Genomic DNA, 27,134 nt, shown 5'->3' on the forward strand with positions numbered 1-27,134 from the left:
TCATTATTATTGTTTTATCTCCGCACTTTTTGGTTTATTGCTATCTTTGGTTTTTGTATCTTTTTATTTTATTATTTCATCCTGCTAAAATGGCAACAAGAAAGAAACACACAAGGACTTTTAGTACCAGAAACGGACACAGGGTGGCAGCACCAGCCCCGGCCCGCGCCACTGGGACTCTTCACAGCGCGACGAGGACGGGAAGCTCATAATCCGTTGGACTGGAGAATGAGCAGAGGTGGTCCGGTGTCACTCATTTTATTTGTGTGTTTCCAGGTTGGTTATTTATGTTTTGATGTGACTTCAGATGTTTTTAAGTTAATATGAAAACCCCGAACATAAAGTCGAAAAGTTACGAGTTCAGTAACTAACAGTGAATCCAAGCGTACGTGACAAATGAGTATGTGAAGATGGCGGCCGCTGCCGCAGCTAGAGTGTACTTTTGATTTATTTATTTTGGCTCCCCGGCATTTGTGGGTTGTTTTTTAAGAATAATAATAATACAGCATGATACATGATTCAGGTTGGGCATTATTACTGTGTGTGTGTGTGTGTGTGTGAGAGCGCAGCAGTGTTTGTGTAGTGTCGTGCTCAGCACTCAAATACTAAGCTACAAGCTAACAGCAGCTACGGCTGTTGCCATGGTAACGCAAGACCGAGTTCAAAGCCAAAAGGTCCAGCTATCGGTCAGTTATGTTGTTTAATTTGTGTTAATATTATATAACGTGAGTTAGTGACTGCAATAATTATTATTCTGTTATTTTAAGTGAACACTTAATTTATTTTATGTACTTTAGGTACAAAAATACTCTTTCAGTAAGAGACAGAAAAGTTTGTACATGATTGCTCAGATTACATGATTGGTGATGTGTGTTTGAGAAAAGAGTGTACATGATTGATGAGATTACATGATTAGTGATAGACATTTGTGCATGATTACAAAGAAAAGTGTTTGTCTTTGGTTAAATGCAAAGGATATTGGTTTTTTTGTTGTTTATTTCTGAAAGAAAAACTAAGATATACATTTCCTGGAAATGTCTCATAGATATGGTTGATACCAATGCGTTAATGCAGACAATATACAGAAATAATTAATTGTTGCAGTGAACAGTTAAAGAAAATATGTAAATAAATATAATCCGTTGGACTGGAGAATGAGCAGAGGTGGTCCGGTGTCACTCATTTTATTTGTGTGTTTCCAGTACTCCGGTTCCAGGATTATCTATCTGCTAGCGGCCCAGCCGGGACCCGCTACAGATTCTTGGGGGCTCGTCCGGGATGCTTCGGTGCCATTCTACTGGACCGGAAGCCAAGTGGTGATGACAACGCTGACCAGCAACTGGGTGTGAGGGCCACAGCACCCAGCCGCCAGCCAACAGCCTTTCCAGCCGTGGGGACTGCAGCCGTGGAGGAGTGGAGGTCCGTGATCCAGAGCCGAAGGTGCCATCATCAGACGGTGTTGCCAGCCGTGAGGGGAACGAGGAGCCATCATGTCGGACAGCGTGAGGAAAAGCCTGGTGTGGAGCATCAGGAAGAGCTTACTCACCTTGTCAGTTGAAGAGCTTCTTCGGGTCGCCAGCGCGGTGGATTCAACGTTGAAAGTGGACCAGACAGAGCTTGTGGAAGAAGATCAGGAGGTGTATTACGGCTGCATTCACTCGTTCATGAATAGCAAGGAGTTACTTGAAACAGAAGACCAGGGGATGGTCCAGTTGCTAATGTTGAAAGATACTATTGATGAAATAGTAAAAAGTCGTGATGATGATAGGCCTTTGCTAAAGGTAGTAAATGATACTGAGGAAAATGCTGTACAAAATGGTGAACAGTCTGTTGATTTTGTTGATTTGTCTGATGGTTCTGTCATTAACCAAACACGCCAGAAAATCACCACAGACGCTCACGTTCAGATTCACCACACACCAATTTCAGTCAGTACTGCATCACCTAGTGATATTGCTGCACCTGACACAGCAAACACTAATTTGCTTAAAGTACTAGCTGGCTATGAAGAGCTAAACAAGAAACTCATACAGTGTATGCCAGCACATGCTGCACCGCCACAGACACATCTGCTCCCGCCCCCTGTCCTGCCCAGGCAACCGAGCAGCAATCCACTGGCTGAACCTGCCTCTCAGTCAGCTCGCGAGGGGAGGGTGTCCCTGAGGGAACTCAGCTACCTACCCAGGAGAGAGTTCAAAGTTCAAGGCGGTCAGGTTGGTGATCAAAACTCTGACATCAGCTACAACAATGTGTGCAAACAAATGGAGGATGGAATCAGGGAAGGATTTTCCGATTCAGAGATTGTGCGTGGTGTTCTCAAAATCATAAGACCAGGCATATTCAAGGAGATGTTGATAAATAAAGACGACATAACAGTAGTTGAACTCAAGGGGTTTCTCCAAACTCACCTAAGAGAAAAAAACAGCACAGAGTTATTCCAAGAGTTGATGTGCACGAAACAAGAAGAAAACGAAACACCACAAAAATTCCTCTACCGAGTAATTGGTTTAAAACAACGCATCCTATTCACATCAAAGCTGACTGACACAGACATTAAATACTCTGCTGCTACTGTACAAGATGTTTTTCTGCACACAGTATACCAAGGCTTTGGACACAAACACACTGACATACGCAGAGAACTCAAACCTTTGTTGTCAAGCAGCGGTGTCACAGACGAGATGATCCTGCGCCATGTGATGAAAATCACCAGTGAAGAAAATGAGCGGATGAAAAGACTTGGCTCTTCCTGCCGACAGACTGTAACAAATACACACAGCGCGCAGCTTGAACCTGATGAGGTAAAGAAACCAAACTCAAAGTCAGCGAGTGGTGAGTCCAAAACAAACCAAATTAAATCAGATCCCATGAGAGATCTCACGTCCAAAGTAGAGGAGCTCACCAAACTCGTCATGTCCATGCAAAAGCAAAGTGAACAACAGCCAAAATATTATGAAAATCGGTACAGTCAAAATAGAACACAAGCTAAACGTGGGAAAGCATATGGTTGTCCAAGCTGTGTGGAACAAGGCAGACATGATTGTAAACATTGTTTCATATGTGGAGATGAAGGACACCGTGCAGCAGGCTGCCTGAAACGACCAAGGAAGCAGGAAAACTTCAACCGGCCACTGGAGGGGGACATCTAGTGACCGAGTCTGGAAGTAAGTCCCAACCAGCAGGTGAGGCCAAAAGAACACCCCCCTTTTTGCCCCAGACCTCAGTAATGACAAACACAAACGGTCACTGCACACAGGTAGCACAGCCCCCTCCTCAACTACCCCGTGTAGCTAAAGCCAACGCTGTTGCTACCCTCATTGGAAAAAGGGCCCTAGTTCAGAGCTATCTAAATGGCTTGCCAGTGACCTCACTGCTAGACTCCGGGTCACAAGTTAGTATAGTCAGCCGTGATTGGAAAGACGAATACTTACCTGACCTCAACACTCGCCCAATTTCAGAGATCTTAGGACAGGAGGAACTGAGAGTCATGGCAGCAAATGGTGGCCTCATTCCATATGACGGGTGGGTTGCTATCACAGTTAACTTGCCAGGGAATTTGGATCCCAACCTGTCCCTTAGTGTCCCATTTCTCATCAGCAGCCACTCCATGGACAGACCATTAATTGGCTTTAATGTTTTGGAAGTGTTAATATGTGGCCAACCAGAGGAGCTAATACCAGTACTTGCTAGCCTGCTTAGGAATGCTATATCTGTCACCAGCGAAACAGCTGAAGCTCTCGTCAACTTTGTCCACACGTCAAAGCCAGTCATGCAGCAGGGACGCCTGAGAACAGGGGCCAGAGACATTGTACTCCCAGCTGGTCAAGTGTCGTGGGTGAAGTGTAGGGCCCCGCCAAACATGGGCACCTTTACCCCATTGGTGTTGTTTGAAGCGGATGAGGACAGTCTGTCATCTGAACAGTGGGACATAGGACCAGGTTTGTTGCAAATTCAAAATCCAGCCAGACCCTATGTCACCATTCCTATTGGCAACAACACAAATCATGACATCACAGTGCCACGTAAAACAGTGCTTGGGATCCTGCAACATGTGGAAAATGTTGTGGAGGCAGATATCCCTGACAAATCACAGCCTGCAGTAAAATGTGATGTTACCACCTCTCATGTCCACAGCTCAGACTCACCCCTGTGGCACCCGCCTGTGAACCTCGACCACCTGGAGGAAGAGCAGCGGGAGGCTGCTAGGAGGATGCTGTATGAGGAGTCAAACGTCTTTGCCAGGGATGGAGACGACATCGGCTGTATTCCAAATCTGCAGATGGTGATCAACCTCAAAGACGATGTCCCTGTGCAGAGAGCGTACACATCCATCCCTAAACCACTGTTCAAAGAGGTAAAGGAATACATTCAAGATCTCATTGTCAAGGGATGGATAGTGAAGTCTAAATCTGCCTATTCTGCCCCAGTTGTGTGTGTGAGGAAAAAGGACGGCTCTTTGCGCCTCTGTATAGACTATCGTCTCCTAAATCAAAAGACTGTACCTGACAGGCACCCACTGCCAAGAATACAAGATTTGACAGACACACTTGGTGGATATTCGGTCTTCAGCATTCTTGACCAAGGTAAAGCTTACCACCAGGGGTTTGTGGCAGAGGGGTCCCGCCATCTCACCGCCTTCATCACACCCTGGGGGCTTTACGAATGGACACGAATCCCATTCGGACTGTCAAATGCGCCAGCAGCTTTTCAGAGGAGCATGGAGGAGATGTTGGGCTCCTTGAGAGACGAGTGCTGCATTCCGTACCTGGATGACCTACTGTGCTACTCCAGATCCTTCAGTGACCACGTGGAGGTGATTCGAAAGGTTCTCCAAGCACTGCAGCAACATGGGGTGAAGCTTCGGGCAGAGAAGTGTGAGATGTTCCAGAAGGAGGTCCGCTATGTTGGACGTTTGGTGTCGGCTGAGGGAGTTCGAGTTGACCCCAAAGACATCTACGCAGTGCTAGCTTTAAAGGACAAACCGCCCAAAACTATCGGTGAGCTCCGCCAGGTCCTGGGTTTCCTGAGCTATTATCGCTCCTACGTACAGGATTTTGCCAAGATAGCAAAACCACTGTATGAGCTGCTCCAAGTTAAGTCCTCCATGCCCCAACCCGTCCCACGTCACAACAAGTCCAAAGGTCCCCAACTCCCGTCCAAGACGCCCATCGAGTGGAAAGCTGACCACCAAAGCACCCTGGAAAGGCTAATCAGCATGCTGACCAACCCCCCAGTACTCGCGTACCCCAACTTCGAGGAACCATTCGTCCTGCACACCGATGCATCGGAGAAGGGGCTCGTGCCATTCTCTATCAGCAGCAAGGTGAAAAACTGCGAGTAATCGGATATGGATCGAGAACTCTGACACCAGCAGAAAAGAACTACAGGCTTCACAGCGGAGAACTTGAGTTCCTCGCTCTGAAGTGGGCAGTGTGTGAGAAATTCAGAGACTACCTCTTCTACGCTCCACACTTCACCATCTACACCGATAATAACCCACTCACCTACGTCATGAGCACCGCAAAACTCAATGCAGTGGGACATCGCTGGGTTGGAGAATTGTCAGAGTTCCGCTTCATCATTAAATACAGACCTGGAAAAAACAATATTGACGCTGATACACTCTCACGCATCCCACTCGATATTGACAGCTATGTCACAACATGCACTGAGGAGCTGTCACAGGACGTTCTGCATGCAACCTGGGAAGGAGGCAGAGCAGCTCAGAGGAAGGATGTGGCATGGGTCGCTGCACTCTATACCTCCTCTGCTGATGTAAGGCCACAGCTTCATCCACTTTTGCCTGAAATAAGCCTTGAAGAACTGGCAAAAGCCCAACGGGAGGACCCTGAGATAGGGGAAATAATAAGGCTGAAAGAAACCAACAGTGTTCTCACCAATGAGGTCAAGAGGTCGGTGGGCGGGCTCACTCGCAAGCTCCTTCATGAGTGGAGTCAACTGCATTTGGAGAACGGAGTCCTGTACCGCCGCACATCAGAAAGAAGACAGCTGGTACTACCTGTCAAATACCGGTCAGTTGCGCTGAAACATCTCCATGACAACATGGGTCATGTGGGGACAGAACGTGTGCTCCACCTCGCCAGAGAACGTTTCTATTGGCCATACATGAAGAAATGTATTGAGGACTATGTCACGAGAAAATGCAGCTGCATAAAACAAAAGAAACCCACCACACATGTCCGTGCACCAATGGGGGGTCTGACTTCCTCTTCCCCTCTTGATCTCGTTTGTATAGACTATCTACACCTGGAAAAGAGCAAAGGTGGCTTTGAGTACATTCTGGTAGTAATCGACCACTTTACCAGATTTGCTCAGGCTTACCCTACCAAAAACAAATCAGGACAAACTGCAGCTGAACGAATATACAACGACTACATACCTCGTCTCGGATATCCAAACCGCCTCCACCACGACCAGGGACGTGAGTTCGAGAACAACCTTTTCCGCACCCTTGGACGGCTGTCAGGGGTCGGACACTCACGAACGTCCCCATATCACCCTCAATGTAACCCCGCTGAGCGGTTCAACCGCACATTGTTACATATGTTACGGACACTTACAGACAGGGAAAAGGAGAGATGGAAGGAGCATTTACCACAGATGATACATGCATATAACTGCACTCGTCACGAGTCCACCGGGTACTCACCTCATTACCTGCTGTATGGACAACATCCCCGTCTCCCTGTGGATCTCCTGTTTGGACTGCTGGAGAACAATGGTTCAGTGACACACAGAGGTTATGTGGAGAAATGGTCAAAGAGGATGAAAGAAGCGTACAAGATCGCAAACAAAGCCAGCTTGTCGTCAAGTGCAAAGAACAAATCCTACTATGATCAAAAGGCGAAGGGAGTGGTCCTCAAACCAGGGGATCGAGTACTGGTTCGGAACATGGGTGAGCGCGGTGGACCCGGTAAACTTCGCTCATACTGGGAGAAGAGGATTTACCTGGTGAAGGAACAAATCTCCGACAACCCAGTATATGTCATCCATCCTGAGGGAGACCCAAGTGTGAGACACAGAACCATGCACAGAAATCTGCTACTTTTAGTCAATGACTTACCTGTCGAGATCCCAGCACTGTCAGCTGTTCCAGCTGTAACACCCCCTCAGAGACGAAAACAACCAGAACAGAGGGCAGGCCCTACTGAAAAGGACGTGATGTCAGACACAGATGATGAGGATGAGGAGACGGGAAGTTACTGGTTGAGAACACCTGTTGTCAGGATGGAAAGTGATCAATCTGGACGTGACAGACCAACAGCCGTAGGAGGGCAAAGGTCAGTGTCAAAACCATTCCCCCCTGCAGTTCCTGTTCAGACCCTGTGGAAATCAATGGATACATACTTACCGGATGTGACAAACCTACCTGAAAGTGAGCACAAACAAACCTTCCCTGTGAAAGAAAGAGAAGTGGAGTTCGTGGATGATGAATGGCAGACTCAGCCTCAGCTTGAAGAGGATGAACAAAATGACCATGCTGACCACACACAGGAGGAAAGATTGAGCTCTGCCCCTGTAGGGACTCTGCCTGCAGAAGATGGACACAGGGAGGTGAGGAGGTCAGCCAGGGAGAGGAGGCCAAGACCAACTTTCACTTATGAGTCACTGGGCCAGCCTTCCATACAAACCCATGTAGACTCTGTCTCTCCACAGATTGCCCCATTCTCCCTGCCTTTCATGGCCCACATGCCCAGACAGTTCATCTCACCTGCTCCTTACACGCCACACATGTACATGCCCTACACATACTACATTCCACTTACCACACAAGTGTATTAAAGGGGCAAAAGAGAATTTTTTTTTGGATAGTAGCAAATGTCGGGAGCCATTTTTGTTTGTCGGGGTGGATGTGATACTCACAAAAGTATTTTTGTAGAATTATTATTATTGTCATTATTATTGTTTTATCTCCGCTGAAGTCACTTTTTGGTTTATTGCTATCTTTGGTTTTTGTATCTTTTTATTTTATTATTTCATCCTGCTAAAATGGCAACAAGAAGGAAACACACAAGGACTTTTAGTACCAGAAACGGACACAGGGTGGCAGCACCAGCCCCGGCCCGCGCCACTGGGACTCTTAACAGCGCGACGAGGACGGGAAGCTCATAATCCGTTGGACTGGAGAATGAGCAGAGGTGGTCCGGTGTCACTCATTTTATTTGTGTGTTTCCAGGTTGGTTATTTATGTTTTGATGTGACTTCAGATGTTTTTAAGTTAATATGAAAACCCAGAACATAAAGTCGAAAAGTTACGAGTTCAGTAACTAACAGTGAATCCAAGCGTACGTGACAAATGAGTATGTGAAGATGGCGGCCGCTGCCGCAGCTAGAGTGTACTTTTGATTTATTTATTTTGGCTCCCCGGCATTTGTGGGTTGTTTTTTAAGAATAATAATAATACAGCATGATACATGATTCAGGTTGGGCATTATTACTGTGTGTGTGTGTGTGTGAGAGCGCAGCAGTGTTTGTGTAGTGTCGTGCTCAGCACTCAAATACTAAGCTACAAGCTAACAGCAGCTACGGCTGTTGCCATGGTAACGCAAGACCGAGTTCAAAGCCAAAAGGTCCAGCTATCGGTCAGTTATGTTGTTTAATTTGTGTTAATATTATATAACGTGAGTTAGTGACTGCAATAATTATTATTCTGTTATTTTAAGTAACACTTAATTTATTTTATGTACTTTAGGTACAAAAATACTCTTTCAGTAAGAGACAGAAAAGTTTGTACATGATTGCTCAGATTACATGATTGGTGATGTGTGTTTGAGAAAAGAGTGTACATGATTGATGAGATTACATGATTAGTGATAGACATTTGTGCATGATTACAAAGAAAAGTGTTTGTCTTTGGTTAAATGCAAAGGATATTGGTTTTTTTGTTGTTTATTTCTGAAAGAAAAACTAAGATATACATTTCCTGGAAATGTCTCATAGATATGGTTGATACCAATGCGTTAATGCAGACAATATACAGAAATAATTAATTGTTGCAGTGAACAGTTAAAGAAAATATGTAAATAAATATAATCCGTTGGACTGGAGAATGAGCAGAGGTGGTCCGGTGTCACTCATTTTATTTGTGTGTTTCCAGTACTCCGGTTCCAGGATTATCTATCTGCTAGCGGCCCAGCCGGGACCCGCTACATATATATATATATATATATATATATATATATATATATATATATATATATATATATATATATATATATATATATATATATATATTTTACATTTGTGATTGAAAATGTTGTTGAATTTGAGAAGAACTTTTATGGGAGAAAGAAAATCCTATTTGTTCTCAGACAATGGTACATGAAATCTAAGTCACACTAGTCACAGAAGCAAAATACTTTCTACATCATCACAAAAAGGGTTGTTGTGATCAATGCCAAACATTTTTCTTAGAAGCTCATATGATAGACAGATAATAATTTTGCAATGGATTAGTTGAGATTCAGATAGAACAGGGAATTTTAGACATTTAGTTTAGACATTTAGCACTGGGCGGGGGCCAAGTGCCCCTGCGGATGTGGGGACTCTGTGACCCTTGGGGTGTCCGCCGGGGTGGCCTCGGGGGGGGGTGGGGCCGGGTCCGGGGAGCGGGCCTCCCCTGACCGGGGGGTGCACGGGCGGGCGCGACGGCGGGGTGGCACCATTCCCAGGTATCTATGTCTTATGTTGTCAGTATGAATGGGAGGATGTTGGACCGTTTCCCCCTCCGTCTGGGGGCTCCGGCGGTGCCGGGGGCGCCCGTGGAGGTACGGTGGGGCCCTGGCCCGGCCCGGAGGGCCGCCCCCCGTCTACTGGATGGCCGGTGGGGGGACGCGGGTGTCTTATCAGGGCCGGCTTTGCTGGTCCTGCTTCCTGGCTTCGGCCTCCGCTCCCCCTCTTTCCCCCCCCTACACGATTCATACGTACATAGGCGAAGGGCGGGGGGTCCGGGTCGTGGGGGGCACCGTCCCGCGTGGCCCGGCACTCCCCGCCTCACGGTTTTAACAGCAAAATAGACACTGCACATTCAACACTTAATAAATACATTTGACAAGGACACGTAGTTCGGGAGGGGGGGGGGGGTCGGTGTCAATCGATACTTGGCCCTCCCCCCTCCCTGTTTTTATGGCATTAATCACACGCACTCAACACCAGGGGCGGGAGGGGGTCCCACATCACCCGCGTTCCCTCACCGGCCTGGGACGGGTGGGTCGGGTTACCCGGGCCTGGCGGGGCCCGCCGTGCAGCCTGGGGTGCCTTCTGGCGGTGCTGGACCCCCCCGGGGAGGGGGAAACGGTGCGTGATTGTATGTCTGTGTCGGTGAGAATGCGGTATGGAAGGGTCCTGCCATGGAGGATCTGAGCCTCCATTGGCAGGACATCAAAACTTAATAATTTATGAATATTATATTATACAAAGATGGTTATTATTATTATTATTATTATTATTAGTATTATTATTATGTATAGTATATTATATTATTATTAGTATAGGTATCGGATAGGTGAATGGATGAATGAATGGGATGCCTGGGTCTGGGGCCCTCCGTTGTCGGGCCTGCACGGGTGTCGCCTTGTTGGGGGGTTCCCCTCTCTCCGGGCCCGTCTCCGGTCCCCCCCGCTGCCTCTGCGGCGGGGGGCTCTGTCTCTCCGGGCAGGCTGGCCCCCTGCCGGGTGGGGGTCGTTTGCCTGAAGGGTGAGGGCCTCCTGGCCGCGTGTCCGGCCCGGACCGGGTGGCCGGGGATTGCCTGGGTCGCGGTCCGCCGCCGCGGGATCCCTGGCTGCTTCTTCCCGCGCCGTGGGGGCCCCGCCCGCGGGCCCCCTCGGCCGCCGCCGGGGGGGGGCCTCGCAGGCGGTGGGTTGCCTCCCTCCTACTTCTCCCCTCTGTGGGGTTGCCGGTGGCCTGGGTTCCGGGCTCTTCCGTGTCGGCCTCTGGTCTCGCGGGTGGCGGGGTTGCTCCCCCCCCTCCCCCACTATAGATACACTTCAGGTGGAGCTTTGTTTGGTTTATTACACACACACACACACACACACACACACACACACACACACACACACACACACACACACACACACACACACACACACACACACACACACACACATATAGTCACTTAGTCACATGCATATACACACACACACACACACGCATGATCATATACATACACACACACACACATAGACATACACACTGGCTTGTTCACCTGCATGCTGGCTCTCTAGTTTTTGGGTTTAGGTAGCGGTAGCGATAGCTTAGCTCAGACTGCGATCAGATCTCAAGATTTAGGTCGATTGCTGTTATTGTTTTGGTTGGCTCCGTGCCGGTTTCGTGCTTTGTTTGTGGTTTTTTTTTTTGTTGCAGATTTCCAGTGCTTGACGTGTGTCTCCGTGTGTTCCTGCTTCCTGGATTGGCAGTGGATGTCGTCACCCCCCCCACCCCCCCCCAAAAAAAACAAAAAAACACTGGGTTTGTATGTGTATATTTATGTATGTGTACGCATATGTGTGCGTATATATATGTATATATATTAAATGCCTGGCTGGCATTGGGATCACTGGTGTTGCACTCTCCTGGCTTTCATCTTACCTCACTGACCGTCAACAGTTTGTCCAACTACAGAACCATAAATCTGGATGCACGGGTGTCACAATGGGTGTCCCCCAGGGGTCAGTACTGGGTCCACTTCTCTTCACCATCTACCTCCTACCCCTAGGTTCAATTCTCCGTCACCATGGGGTCCATTTTCACACTTACGCCGATGACACTCAGATATATATCTCCTCCAACCCCACCGCTGCCATTCCTCCCGCTTCCCTCACCACCTGCCTACACGACATTAATACCTGGATGAGCAATAACTTCCTAAAACTCAACGGCAATAAAACTGAGGCTCTTCTCATCGGCTCCAAATCCACCCTCACCAAGTCACAACCCTCTCCCGCCCCTCCCATCATCATCGACGGCTTCCCGGTACCCTTTTCCCCCCACGTCAAGAGCCTCGGCGTCATTCTGGACAATACACTCTCATTTGCACCTCACATCCACAACATCACCCGGACTGCATTCTTCCACCTCCGCAACATCTCCAGACTTCGTCCAGCACTGTCCCAATCCAGCACCGAAATTCTGGTCCACTCATTCGTCACATCCCGTATCGATTACTGTAATGCTCTCCTCACTGGCCTCCCAACCAAACTCACCAACAAACTACAACTCATTCAGAACTCGGCCGCCCGGATCATCACCCGCATCAAGTCATCTGACCACATCACCCCCGTTCTTATCCAACTCCACTGGCTCCCAGTCCAATACCGTATCATTTATAAAAACCTCCTCCTCACCCACAAAGCCCTTCATAACCTAGCCCCCACCTACCTCTGTGACCTACTGAAAGAATACACCCCCTCCCGTACCCTCCGCTCAACCTCTGCTGGACTTCTTTTCACTCCCACCTCACACCTTAGCAGCATGGGTGCCCGAGCTTTCAATTGTACGGCACCCAGACTCTGGAACTCCCTCCCCCCACACATAAGACAAATAGACTCCATCACCACATTCAAAACACAACTCAAGACTCACCTGTTTAAACTTGCCCATTCACTTTGACCGGTCACCACACACTACCTCCCACCATACTGTTCTGTTATCTGTACTGTTGCTCCTTGATTGTATGTATTGTGTATGTGTGTATGTATTATAATTTCTACTTTATTATTATTGTATTTCCTTTATTGTATTGTTTTGTTTTTATTCTGTAAGGTGACCTTGGGTGACATGAAAGGCGCCGTTAAATAAAATGAATTATTATTAAATATAGTAATAATGCACATATATACACTTTTGGTTTCTACCGTCATGGTATCAATCAATAATATGTGTGCAGACAAGGTGAAAATAAAAAAAAAAAAAAAAAAAAAGACATTTAGTTTCAGTCCAACAAATAATATGTTTGTCAAAAATCTTCTTGATTGTATATTATGTTGGTAAGGTGATGGCGTAGGGATTTGATTGTAAACGTTCCTTTCCTCAAGTCTCTGTCATCAGTGTTAAATGAGGAGAAAGTATTTGTTTAAGAGACTCTGGGGTGAGAGTGGACATGAGATCATGGTGTGCATGAGCATCACCCTCCCATCTCTCGTTGAGCAGCAGCCAATCAGGGCTGACTGCACATGCAGTGAACCTGGTGTGTTGGAAAAGCCCTGGGAGGAGAAGAGGAGGAGACCGGAGCAGAAAACAGTAGTTTTAGGTTAATTTTACCAGTTTGATTCCAGAGCCTTAGCCAGACACATGTAGCACTGGTCTGTACCGGCCCATTGTGTTTAAACCTTTACTTAAAAAACCTTCTCTTGACCCAGACACCTTAGCCAATTATAGACCAATTTCCAACATTCCATTTGTGTCTAAAATTCTGGAAAAGGAAGTTTCAAGCCAGTTATGTGACTATTTGTATAGAAATGATCTGTTTGAAGTCTTTCAGTCAGGGTTCAGAATGCATCATAGCACAGAGACAGCACTGGTTCCAGTCACCAATGACCTCCTTATGGCCTCAGATAAGGGATAGTGGACAATAATATGTGCAATAATATAAGATGTGCAATAATATAAGATGTGCAATAATATAATATATGCAATATCTGCCAATCTGCCAGTCTACCTCACAACACTCCACCTGCTTTTTCTGCACTGTTTCTTCTTTCAACCAACTGTATATACTGTTCATATTCTGTGGTTATACATATTTTATACGTATATTTTTGTATTTTTTATATATTTTTTATTTCTGACTTTTCAGTCTTTTTACCCCTCCCCTACATGTGTGTGCTAAGTGTACTGCCGACAACAAAATAAGTTTCCCCACTGAGGGAGAAAATAAAGGATATCTTATCTTATCTTATCTTATTAGTATCCATACTGGTTCTACCGGACCTCAGATGAGGGATTAGTGTCCATACTGGTTCTACTGGACCTCAGATAAGGGATTAGTGTCCATACTGGTTCTACTGGACCTCAGGTAAGGGATTAGTGTCCATACTGGTTCTACTGGACCTCAGATAAGGGATTAGTGTCCATACTGGTTCTACTGGACCTCAGATAAGGGATTAGTGTCCATACTGGTTCTACTGGACCTCAGTGCTGCTTTTGACACTGATCAGCATTTTACTGCACAGGTTAGAGCATGTTGTTGGGATTAAAGGGACAGCTCTACGTTGGTTTAAATCATATCTATCTGACAGGTTCCAGTTTGTTCATGTACATGAGGTTTCTTCAGAACAGTCAAGGGTCTGTTATGGTGTTCCGCAGGGTTCAGTGCTAGGGCCAATCTTGTTCAGTTTATACATGCAGCCGTTGGGAAGTATAATCCAGAATCACGGCATACATTTTCATTGTTATGCTGATGATACGCAGCTCTATTTGTCTATGAAACCGGATGAGACAGAATCGTTGGTTAAACTTCAGGCATGTCTTAGGGACATCAAGGACTGGATGTCCAGAAATTTCCTGCTTCTAAATTCAGATAAAACAGAGGTTATCATTCTTGGTCCAGAGCATCTTAGGAAGGGATTAGATGGTGTTGCGATGGCTTCCAGTGCAACTGTGAGAAACCTTGGTGTTATTTTCGATCAGGATTTGTCGTTTAAACCATATGTCAATCAGGTTTGTAAAATAGCCTTTTTCCATCTCCGTAATATTGCAAAGATTAGGAAAATCCTCTCGCAGAGTGATGCAGAAAAACTAGTTCATGCGTTTGTATCTTCTAGACTAGATTACTGTAATGTGTTGTTAGCAGGATGTCCAAGTAATTTGCTGAATAGGCTCCAGCTGATCCAAAATGCAGCAGCACGAGTACTGACAGGAATTAGCAGGAGAGACCACGTCTCTCCAGTGTTAGCGTCGCTCCATTGGTTACCCGTAAAATTCAGAATCCAATTTAAAATATTATTACTTGCGTATAAAGCCCAAAACAGTTTAGCTCTGCAGTATTTACAAGACCTGATAGTGCCTTATGTTCCTGTCAGAGCTCTCCGCTCTCAGAGTGCAGGTTTACTCGTAGTTCCTAGAGTATCCAAATGTAGATTTGGAGGGCGGGCGTTCTGCTATCAGGCACCATTACTATGGAACCAACTTCCAATCTGGGTTAAGGAGGCTGACACCACCTCCACCTTTAAAACTAAACTTAAAACATTTCTGTTTAGTAAAGCCTATAGTTAGTGTTTAGTAAACCTCTAGCTGGTGTTGGTAAATCTCTAGGTAGTGTAAACTCTATGTTCATGTTCTGGTCTCTGGAAAGCATCTAGAGACAACATCTGTTGTATTAGACGCTATACAAATAAAATTGAATTGAACTGTGTGCATGTATTTCTAAAAGTAAGTACATGTTTTACCTGTATTCCTGTTTAAAGTGTTATTATATTGCCACATTGGGCGATCATTTGAAGGCAGATTGTTGAATTTACTTTGGATACATTTTATACAAACCTGTTTATTTAGTTATAGTTATATTACCAAGAAATTTTAAAACATGTACATTATTGTGGTATTTATTTTATTAATTTGCCTAAATTTGTTATTTGTTATAATAATACTTTTTGTAAGGTTATTATGAAAGCAGGAGAGAGTTATGATACTCTGGTGTTATTTAGTATAGATGTTTATTGCAGATAGCCTAACTGTTCTCTATGGATCTGTTATTTTGTTCTGTAGACCACACAGACTCCTTCAGCTTAATAAACTGGTGAGTTCCCAAAGTTCTGCCTCCTTTGTGTTTGGTCAAAAAACCCCATGGCGACGGCTATCATACCTGAACCCTTAGTCTCACCTACAGTATTAATATTATTTGTTTAAACTTCAAATCATGTGGGTACGCCTCATATAAGAATAAGTAACAAATAAAACTATCGGTACCGTAATTATCGTACATGTACTTAATAGGACCAGTCAACTCTTTCTCTGACTCTCTACTGAAAAAACTTCCCATTTTACTTTCTGTAAGATCCCTCCCAAAAAACCTTCAATTACACTTACTTTTACCCACAAATCACTTGCTAATTCTTCCAATCATTAGTCTACTTCAGAGCATACAAATCATTCCTGTTGATGTAAGGAGAGCGAGTCAGATCCTTACTGAAATGAAATATATCTCCAAGTATTTGGGAGAGAAAATCATCCCCACTTATTAAAACCAGTTCCTCTACATATATGTCTATTTCCCACAAATTTCTCAGTGTTCCAAACTCTTCTTATGGACCTCAAGTCCTGCATATGCTATAAGTCCCACTGGACTATTCTCTTGGTACCCAGACCTACATGGCACTCTGGCCATTCTCTCTTTAATGTTACCCAAGATATTAAACCTTTTTAGAAGAGCAAGTCAAATTCTAAGGCAGGAGAAGCGAAACATTCTCATAACACAATCAAATTCAAGTGTTATGAAAGCATTCCTAAACATCTCTACAATAACCTTCTCAATAACCCCTGCTCACAACCACACAGCGAACTTACCTAAAACTTTGGGATGACGTCAACCATTCTCTGGCACTCCAATTCACAGACTTTCGACAACAACCCAGCAACAATAATTTGGGATTTTGTAAACGGACCCCTTACCTCTCAATAATTTGGATAGAAGTCACTGGTGTGTCATTGGTCTGGAAAAGGGAGTTTCCATCGAAGGTCTATTGTCATCCGGGCACAGCACCAAATTGTTGAAGAATAATATAAAATCCAGTTCAGAAGTCCGCTGTGGTGTAGTGAGTTTTATTCAGTAAGCCGGCGGTGAGCAGATCTACACAGAGCGTGTCTGGGTTGGTGTTTTGACCACGAATGGTTGAAATCATGACTCTTTAAACAGTAAGTTCAAAGCACAAAAGGCAAGAATCAACAAGCCAAAGGTGAAAGACAAAAAGCAATTAAAGGGTATTTACAGTCAGATGTGATCTGTGGCCAAATGCCGTCCTCGGGCATTGGGCATGAATATCATTCAGTTGGAAACTACGCCATAGGGTGTTCTCGTTATTCAAGTCTGTGGCTAAATGAGTTGGTATTAACATATCAGTCAGTCAGGAACTTCGTCATATGGCATTCCCGTGGTTCAAGTCTGTTCAAAGGTGTCGGCCCTGCAGGGGGTAGGAAGCTGGAGTTTCACGTCAGCCACGGTGTCACAATGCCTCATCAATATTCAATATTTGATAAAGATGCAAAGAAAATACGAGACAACTGTTTGTTAAGTTTTGATCATATTTATTTTTCCAGCAGTATATGAACAATTCTATTATATTGCAAAGTTGTACAGGCTCCCGAAGAGTCCAGAGTTTGAGTTGATGTTAAACTAAAGTTTGAACCATTTGTGACACTTTCATTTCAGATTTCCAGCTTTACATGTTACAAGTTTGTAAAATACGTTGATATTACTGCACTTGTAATAGCGAGTGAGGGAGGACCTGGGGCCCCACTGGTGTTCACGTAGAGGACCTGGGGCTCCACTCGTGTTCACGTAGAGGACCTGGGGCCCCACTCGTGTTCACATAGAGGACCTGGGGCCCCACCCATGTTCACTTAGAGGACCTGGGGCCCCACTGGTGTTCACTTAGAGCCGTGATTCCCAACCCCCGGTCCCCGGACCGGTACCGGTCCGTAGAGCCGTTACTACCGGGCCGTGGAATGGCTTGGGTTCCGATCATAATTAGGGCTGCAACGATGCGCCGACGTTGTCGACAAAAAAGCGATAATCAAAATTGTCACCAGACGGTTTTTTCCCAATGGAGTGAGGCATCTCACTTCACTTCACCTCATACAATCCCTGCGGAGAGTTGCGCAACAGCCTCTCAGCGCAGCCTTTTTTTTTTTGCGTCCCAGCTCAGCTGCGGGTAACAAAACTTCAAACTTCAAATGTTCGGGAGCATTTTAGCCTGGATACGGCGAATAAAAGAAGACTTGCAAGGTTTGCAAAGGAGACCTTGCTTATCACCGGAGCACGTTTGTAATGCAGGAGCATTTGAAGGGAAATCACGTCGGACAGTTGAACGAATCGGCTTGGTAAGATATTAAGCGTATTTTGGCTTTAAAAGAAAGCTTTAACGTTATGCCTGACTGTGCCTGACAAAAGTATTTTAAATTAAATGCATGCAGACCGATGAAGAGCCACCATGGACCCCTTTCTGCAAAAGAAGCAGACGTGTACCCCGCAACAGGAGACTGCCCTCACTGATCAATAACTGCAGCTGATCTGTGATATGAGCAGCTCTCATGGTTGATGGTGACGGGTTTCACGGATGATACACCAGTTCAACCCAGAGTACGTCTTGCCATCCAGAACCCATTTCAACCACTTGATGGAGAAAAAATACGAGACGTTTTATTTTATTTTATCATTTATTTTTTAGGAATCGCACAGGAGCGTCGTGACGTCACGACGTCGTGGTGGGGGGGGTCTCATCTCACCTTATCTCACCTCGGCAAAGCTCATTCGGTCCCATTTTGAATTCGTCTTCCTGCGGAGCGGATTCAGCGGACTTTCCATCCACCACCACTACCTGTGTTTTTTTTTGCCTCATTTTCTTCAGCGCTGTTTATCATCTGCCCTGATTCGGTAAGAAAACTTTTCATGTTTTGTTTCTGCATGTCTTTATCTGATACAATCAGAAATCCGAACTCTCTGCTGCATGTGAACGTACTGCTCAGTACAAACTCACAGCCGAGATCATTATTTCCTCCATATAGTTGTTAGTTAGGTAATATTTATTTCGGTGTTCGGAGTAACCACCATATAGCCAACCCGTCGTGTTTATGTGTTTGTTAACAATGCTTAGCCCAAATCTGAGTGTGATGGCATCATGCTAACCGCCGGGGTAGCACCACGTGGCCTGTGTAGTATTACTTCGGAGGCTCAAGTGTTCTCTCCAGAGCCTTTTAGCAGCTACAGGTACTTATTACAACAGTCACACAGTCAATATTTTACGTTGTCGAGTAGTTTCTCATCTTCTCTACTTGTTGTTAAGTGGAAGTCAACTGGAGGTGGCTCTTTGTTGAAATGGTTACAGCGCCACCTAGCATCACAGAATCAGCCATGCTCTTGATCTGATCTCTGAACAGCATGTAAACACTGCAACTGGGAATGCAGATTTGTTGCAAAATAGTAACCCATAATCCAATCCGATCTTTCTGCATGTTGTAATCTGATACTATCAGAAATCTGATCTCTTTGCTGCATGTAAACGTACTTGTGTCTATGTGTGTGCAGGTACAGTCAGCTGCAGAGATGAGCGGACCTCAGCAAACCTCCATGAGCCGTTTCTTTCCTGGTTGTTCGAGTAAAAGAAATGCTGATGAACAAGTGGAAAATCCTACCAAGAAGAAAAGCAAAAGCTTCAATCGCAAGTACGACATTGTGTATATAAAATACGGATTTGTTGCAACGGGCGATTTGGAGGCGCCAAACCCACTATGTTTTTTATGTGGAGAAACGCTCGCCAACGAAGCAATGAAGCCATCCAAGCTCCAAAGACACTTAAACACAAAACATCCTTCTCTCAAAGACAAACCAGTGGATTTTTTCGAAAGGAAAAAACGTGAGTTGGATTGCCAGAAGCGAGTTTTAAAGGCCACAACATCAGCTAACGTCGCTGCAACGAGGGCTTCATATCTCGTGTCTCACCGGATTGCAAAAGCTAAAAAGCCCTTTACAATTGGAGAGGAGCTAATACTGCCCGCTGCAAAGGACATCTGCCTCGAACTTTTGGGGGAAAAAGCAGCTGGCATAGTGGGAAAGGTTCCACTTTCCAACAATACTGTTGCCAGGAGAATTGATGACATTGCCGAGGATATTGAGGGACAATTGCTGGACAGAATAAAAGCATCTCCATGGTATGCAATACAAGTGGACGAATCTACTGATGTGGAAAATAAAGCAATGATGTTGGTGTACGTCCGATATGTGTATCAAGATGAGGTGCATGAAGATTTACTCTGTTGTCTTTCACTTCCGAGCTCAACCACCGGCTCCGAAATATTCAGAGTGTTGAAAGAATACGCTGCAGGCAAACTGGATTGGGCGTTTTGTGTCGGGGTCTGTACTGACGGGGCTGCCGCGATGACTGGCCGGTTGTCCGGGTTCACTGCCAAGCTGAAAGAAGTGGCGCCGGAATGTGAGTCGACTCACTGCATGATTCACCGCGAGATGCTGGCAAGCAAGAAAATGTCCCCTGAACTCCACACAGTCCTGAACAACACCATACGGGTAATTAACTACGTCAAAGCCCATGCCCTGAATTCGCGGCTGTTTGAACTGTTGTGCGAGGACATGGATGCCGATTACAAGCGCCTTCTTCTACACACAGAGGTTAGGTGGCTGTCCAAAGGAAAAGCCTTAACCAGAGTGTTCGAGTTAAGGGAGCAGTTGCAGAAATTCCTCTACGACCGACAGTCACCATTAGCAGAGCATTTTAGTGACGAGAGCTGGCTGGCAAAACTCGCATATTTGAGCGACATGTTCATGGCCTTGAATGGCTTAAATCTGACGTTGCAGGGGAGGATGGCTGATACATTCAGACTTGCAGACAAAATCGCCGGATTCAAAGCCAAACTGGCAACCTGGGCACAGCGCGTCAACCGGGGTGTTTTTGACATGTTCAACAACTTGTCCAGCTTTACGAAAGAGCCAGAGAGAGTTGGCAGGGTGATACACAGCCACCTGACATCACTGTCCGATGCGTTTGAGCGCTATTTTCCAACTGCAAAGGACCCGAGGAATGGCAAAGGATGGATGCGTGACCCATTTCTAAACGACGATGGTCGAGACCGGCTCCCATCAAAACAAGACGACCAGCTGATTGACCTCAGGAATGACGGAGGACTGAAAACACTTTTTGATTCAACATCACTGTCATCCTTCTGGATCAAAGCATCAGGAGAATACAGCGTGATCAGCACGCTCGCTCTGAAGACGCTGCTCCCATTCCCAACGTCGTATTTGTGCGAGGCAGGGTTTTCTGCCATGACCATCACTAAGACCAGACTTAGAAGCAGACTGGATGTGAGGAATACCCTGCGCGTCTCACTGTCTCCTATCACGCCCCGGTATGACGTCCTTGTGGCCGGCAAACAGCCCCAGGGGTCTCACTGACACTAATTTAAGTAAGTTATTCATTAGTATAAAGTTTTTTGTTTTGTATCCTGGTTTTGAACATTGTGTTTGTTTTGGATGCATAATTCATTCTTCATTCTGATGTACTCCATTACAGTCTGGTACGGCAGCTGCACTGCTGCGGACAGAGGAAGGCTCCAGAGGTGAAAGCAGAGGATCATCAGCTGCCCTCTCCCCCCCCTGACGGACATTTACCTCCCGCTGCCTCAGCAGAGCCAGTAACATCATTAAAGACAGCTCTCACCCCGGCTCTGACCTGTTTGACCTGCTGCCTTCAGGAAGATGCTACAGAGTCATCAGGTCAAAAACAAACGGACTCAAAAAAAATGTTTCCCCCAAAGCCATAATCTCCCTGAACAACAAGTGAATTATCTTCGTTACTGTTTTTTTTTAACTGTGCAATACTTCTCCCGGACTCTGTGCAATATTCCTACATGTATATATACTATCATCTGTAAAAAAAAAACCCATTCAAATGCACCTTAACCTTTTTTTTATATTTTTTATATTTCTTATTTCTTATTGTTTGCACTACTGTTAATTGTCTTGCACTGGAGAGGTGATGCTGCTTCAAATCTCACTGTACCCAGGTACATTGACAATAAAGTATTCTGATTCTAATTGCATATTGTTAATGGAACCGCAGGATAACATCTGACAAGTCTTGTGTACAGCTAAATAGGAACTCTATCAATATACCGTCAATAAATAAGTTTATGATCACATTCAAACTGTTCTGTTCTTGTTGGTCTGGGCAAGTATATTCTTGTTTGGTTTTAGATTTTACAAAATTTTGTTAAGCGTGATCTCTACATTTACTTTTAGAAATGATAGGCTGTAATCACTGGGTGAGTTGCTTATTGAAATAATATTGTCTTTAGCAATAAAAGGGGCCAAAATGTCGGCGGTCTGGCAATTGAAATAGGCTGTTATTTTCGTAAAATGAGTGCTTGTCGCCACCTGTTGGTGGATAAATATATGCACCTGAAACCATTGTAAAGTTAGTAAAACAATGATAGCCTGCATTTTAAAATGCATTTTTTTTTTTTTTTTTTTTTTTGACAAATTGTCAGCCGGTCCCTGAGCTTTTTGTTTATACTTCTGCTGGTCCTTGGCACAAAAAAGGTTGGGAACCCCTGACTTAGAGGACCTGAGGCCCCACTGGTGTTCAGGTAGAGGACCTGGGGCCCCACTGGTGTTCACTTAGAGGACCTGGGGCCCCACTGGTGTTCACTTAGAGGACCTGGGGCCCCACTGGTGTTCACTTAGAGGACCTGGGGCCCCACTGGTGTTCACTTAGAGGACCTGGGGCCCCACTGGTGTTCACTTAGAGGACCTGGGGCCCCACTGGTGTTCACGTAGAGGACCTGGGGCCCCACTGGTGTTCAGGTAGAGGACCTGGGGCCCCACTGGTGTTCAGGTAGAGGACCTGGGGCCCCACTGGTGTTCAGGTAGAGGACCTGGGGCCCCACTGGTGTTCACATAGAGGACCTGGGCCCCCACTGGTGTTCACTTAGAGGACCTGGGCCCCCACTGGTGTTCACTTAGAGGACCTGGGGCCCCACTGGTGTTCACGTAGAGGACCTGGGGCCCCACTGGTGTTCAGGTAGAGGACCTGGGGCCCCACTGGTGTTCAGGTAGAGGACCTGGGGCCCCACTGGTGTTCACATAGAGGACCTGGGGCCCCACTCATGTTCACTTAGAGGACCTGGGGCCCCACTGGTGTTCACGTAGAGGACCTGGGGCCCCACTGGTGTTCACGTAGAGGACCTGGGGCCCCATTTGTGTTCACGTAGAGGACCTGGGGCCCCACTGTTGTTCATATAGAGGACCTGGGGCCCCACTGGTGTTCAGGTAGAGGACCTGGGGCCCCACTGGTGTTCAGGTAGAGGACCTGGGGCCCCACTCATGTTCACGTAGAGGACTTGGGGCCCCACTGGTGTTCTCATAGAGGACCTGGGGCCCCACTGGTGTTCACGTAGAGGACCTGGGGCCCCACTCGTGTTCAGGTAGAGGACCTGGGGCCCCACTCGTGTTCACGTAGAGGACCTGGGGCCCCACTCATGTTCACAAAGAAGAAATTGCTTCCCTGTGTCACCTGTTTCCCAGATATGAAGAGAACACCTCCTCTTCCTCCTCTTCCTCCTCCCCCTCTTCCTCCCACATGTGTACAGTTTCAGAGATGTCCTCAGATGTCTTCAGCATCTGGGATGCTGCTGTCCATTGGTCTTGTCCACTCCTTGAGACTGATGTTGGATATTTCAGGGAACCTGAGACTCCTGCCTCGTCCTCTTCCTCCCCGTCCTCCCTTCCAGCCATTGACAGCAGGGTGACAGAGAACAGATTGATGTTACTGCAGACGTCCTGCAGCACCTCCTCCTCCTCCTCCTCCTCCTCCTCCTCAGCGGCCACCTGTCCCTGGACTCCGGTAGGACCATCTTTCTGGATAAAAAGTTGTGATTCCTCTGCTTCAGATCCTGCCTCTGGTCCTGGTGGCGCCTCCGTCAAACTCCCAGAATGCTCTGTTACAGCCTGGGAGCTCTGTGCACAATCAGAGTCCTGGTTGGAAGTATCAGCACCAGACAGTTCTGCATTTCTGTCCATGTACATCTTCTGGTCCTCGTCTTCCTCGTCCATGTCCTCCTCTGACGAGTCTCCGTCCCTGCTGGCGGGAGTTTCTGTGGTGGGAGGGTACTGCTTCCTCTGGCTGTCCGGGTCAGGGATGATGGAGATCCAGTCTGAGGGGGTGCTGTCCGGGTTCAACACGTTGCCCTGGATCAGAAGTATCTGCAACAGAAACAATAATGATTAAAGCTGCAAGCAGCGATGAACGGGCCCTCACGCATAAGATTTTCACCAATAAAGGTCAAGGACCCAAAACCGAGTCCGATGACACCACCCATGACTCTTTATGTTAAAACCATTAAAAAAATATGGCAGAAAGTAGAAACTATCAAATATGGACCAATCAGATGAAGGGGCGGGGCTAATTTGCACCAATTATGTTCAAGGACTCAAAACCGAGTCCGATGACACCACCCGCGAGTCTTTATGTCAAACCATTCAAAAGTTATTGCAGAAAGTAGGAACTATCAAATATGGACCAATCAGATGAAGGGGGAGCGCTTTTTGCCGTCTATCTTCGCCACGGTAACGATTTTGAAAGAGAAAACATCAAAATGTGTGTCTCTATCCTGCGACGCACATTTTGATGTATAACACACCTAGGTGCACATTACGGTTCGGGCGAAGAAGCGGCCGAAGAAATGGCATAAATTGCGCCAAAATGACACGATTAATTCAAAATGGCCGACTTCCTGTTCGTTTCGGCCATGGCGCCAAGAGACTTTTCTTTAAGTTGTGACATGATACAGGTGTGTACCGATTTTGGTGCATGTACGTCAAACCGTATTGTGGGGCTTGAGGCACAAAGTTTTCTAGGGGGCGCTGTTGAGCCGTTAGGCCACGCCCATTAATGCAAACCATTAAATATCACATTTTTTGCCAGGCCTGGCTTGGTGCAAAATTTGGTGACTTTTGGGGCATGTTTAGGGGGAAAAAAGGCCCTCGTTTCATCAGAAAAATAAAAACGAGACAAAAAACAAGAAAAACCTTCCTACAGATACAATAGGGCCTTCCCACTGTAAGTACTCGGGTCCTAATAGCACATTTTATTTTTATGCACTTTACATTACTGAGAATCTCAAAGTGCTACAGTTTGATAATTAAACAGAAATAATAAAATCAAGATAAGAGATAAAAGGGGTAAAAAGTCAAGACATGGCAGAAAAGAGAATAAAAGAATTAAAAACATCAACTAGGGAAAAAAACAACAGCATTGTTTAGTGATAAAATGCTTTGCTAAAAAGAAAGGTTTTTAGTCCTCTTCTTAAAATTGTCCGTAGTTTGGAGGGCATTCCAGAGACGTGGGGCAGCGACACTAATGGCTCTTTTCCACTAGTACCTACTCAGCCCGACTCTCCTCTACTCAGTTTGGTTCTTTCCCACTAGGGGTCAAACGTGCTGAGTAGATACTTTTCTGTATCTATTCTGCTGAGGTTCTAAGCTGCAGAGTCGGCTGTATCTGACATCATCACACTACAGGCCACCGATTGGTCGGGGGGTTGGAGTCAGACGTCTGAGTCAGGAGGAGGAAATCAGAGAAAGAGACTCTGACGGATTCTTGTTCATTTTATTCAACCAGCAATGGCAGCAAAAGTCTGTTTCATGATTCAACTCTGAGGGTCAGATGTTCATAAACCTGGTGCTGAGGAGAGAATTAAAAAGGGATCTAGACGGAGATAAGGAACGACCAGATCTACCAGGAGCTCTGTCTCTTCATAGCTGCTCACGGCTCCAGCTGACTTTTCAGCAGCGCTGAGATAAACAAAATTTAAAAAAAAACATCGCCGCTTGAAGCTTCTCTCACTCGCATTTTTTAACTTGATATGGAACACAAGCCACAGACCCAGCAGCACATCTATCATCTCCTACAGGTTCTACATCCTTAGTGTTGTTGTCTTCTTCCTTTAGATACACAATCAAATACGTCACAGCAGCTTCACTCCAACCTCCTACTTCTGATCTGGGTGTCTAAAAACAGACGAGGCGTGGCGAGTCGAATCGCGCTGAGTAGGTACTGGTATAAAAGTGCCATAAAATCCCTGTCACCCATGGGTGCAGAGTCTGGTCCTGGGAACATGGAGGCGGTTAGTAAAAAATGATTGGGCAGAGAGGAAGTCTCACTCATTTGTCTAGATTAACGCCAGATGTTAAGTGTGTGCTAGTGGCAGTGGTTCAGTCTATTTTTACTTGACTTTTTTAATAGAAACCAACTGAATCCAATAGAGAACTGAAAGTAATGCTGACCCCGTCCTTTTCTATGTCAACATGGATATAAAAGTCTCCTGAAGGATGACTGGAATTGAGCAGATCACATGGAGGAGACTCAGTCGACAGACGACTACGGAAGAGTATTAGGGCCAGGCAGGAGAAAGATAAAAATAATATTTTAGAGGAGGAAGATTGTCAAAATGTTCAGAAAAAGTCAAAATTTTGTGAATAAAGTTGAAATGTTGAGAAAAAAGGCGAAATTTCGACTTTATTCTTGAAATTGTATTCCGCAGTGTGGCAGAAGGAGGGATTTTGGAGATTTCTTGAGTGGCTCAGAAAGGCAGAGGGGGACACTTTCAAAACAAGTATAGCTGGTAATCAGGGCAATTAATGAAATACTTGGAATCAGGGGAAGATTTTACAAAGCTAAGGTTTCCACGCCTCCTCTTCCGCCAATGTCATGAAAATCAAGATGACAGGACGCTGTAGATTTCTTCTAAGTAACTTATTCATGTTGACATAGCCAGGTTTCTGTTAGACTAACTGAGGGAATTGGGAGAATGAGGGAATTGATTTAAATACTCATGTGTTCCCATTTCCATATCCTTTAGTTGTTTGAGGCTGCAGGGGGTGTGCAATAGCTTTTATGATGGAACCACAGAGTAAGTGAAATATGTTTTACACCTTCCTATGTGCAATATTTTGTAGTTTACAATGTTAGTATGCGCAATCTTTTATGTCTGTTTAGTTTCATCACTCCGTGGAGGCGTGTAGGTCACAGCACTATGGGGACAATACAGTGTACTGTATTTAGGGGTGTAACGATACACTAATCTCACCATACGGTACGATACACGATATTGAGGTCACGATAACGATACGATATTATAGCAGTATTTTTTTAAACAACCTTGAATGAGGAACATATGACTGGAAAAAATTGTTTGCAAGACATAAAATATAAAACAATACTGTGCGTTTGCCCTATTGTTACAGTTTGTAATGCTTTATAACTGTTTAAGTTTTAAAGAGAAAGCCAGGCCAACCATTTTCCACAAACTGAACTAAAAGTAAATGTCAGGTTTGCATTATGATCTTCAGTTTCATACAAGTACAAATATTTAGCCACAAACTGAATAGT

At 45.7% G+C, this 27,134-nt stretch overlaps 1 protein-coding gene across 4 annotated transcripts in view; it reads right to left on the reverse strand.

Annotated features, from left to right (window-relative positions):
* Positions 1 to 17,238: 17,238 nt before the first annotated feature.
* Positions 17,239 to 27,134, reverse strand: part of LOC133445696 (interferon gamma receptor 2-like) — a 37,847-nt gene continuing 27,951 nt past the window's right edge. Inside the window, exons 7-9 of one of the 4 annotated variants that reach the window (XM_061723055.1) lie at positions 22,993 to 23,947; positions 22,342 to 22,930; positions 17,239 to 17,583 (exon numbers count right to left, since the gene is read on the reverse strand). In XM_061723055.1, the coding sequence (XP_061579039.1) occupies positions 23,255 to 23,947 (693 nt within the window). In that variant the 3' untranslated portion in view covers positions 17,239 to 17,583; positions 22,342 to 22,930; positions 22,993 to 23,254. Of the gene's footprint in view, positions 17,584 to 22,341; positions 23,948 to 27,134 lie in introns of all 4 variants that reach the window. The other 3 variants (XM_061723054.1, XM_061723052.1, XM_061723053.1) reach the window with 3 other exon arrangements.

The sequence above is a fragment of the Cololabis saira genome, chromosome 6 (assembly GCF_033807715.1).
Source record: "Cololabis saira isolate AMF1-May2022 chromosome 6, fColSai1.1, whole genome shotgun sequence".
Taxonomy (NCBI): domain Eukaryota; kingdom Metazoa; phylum Chordata; class Actinopteri; order Beloniformes; family Belonidae; genus Cololabis; species Cololabis saira.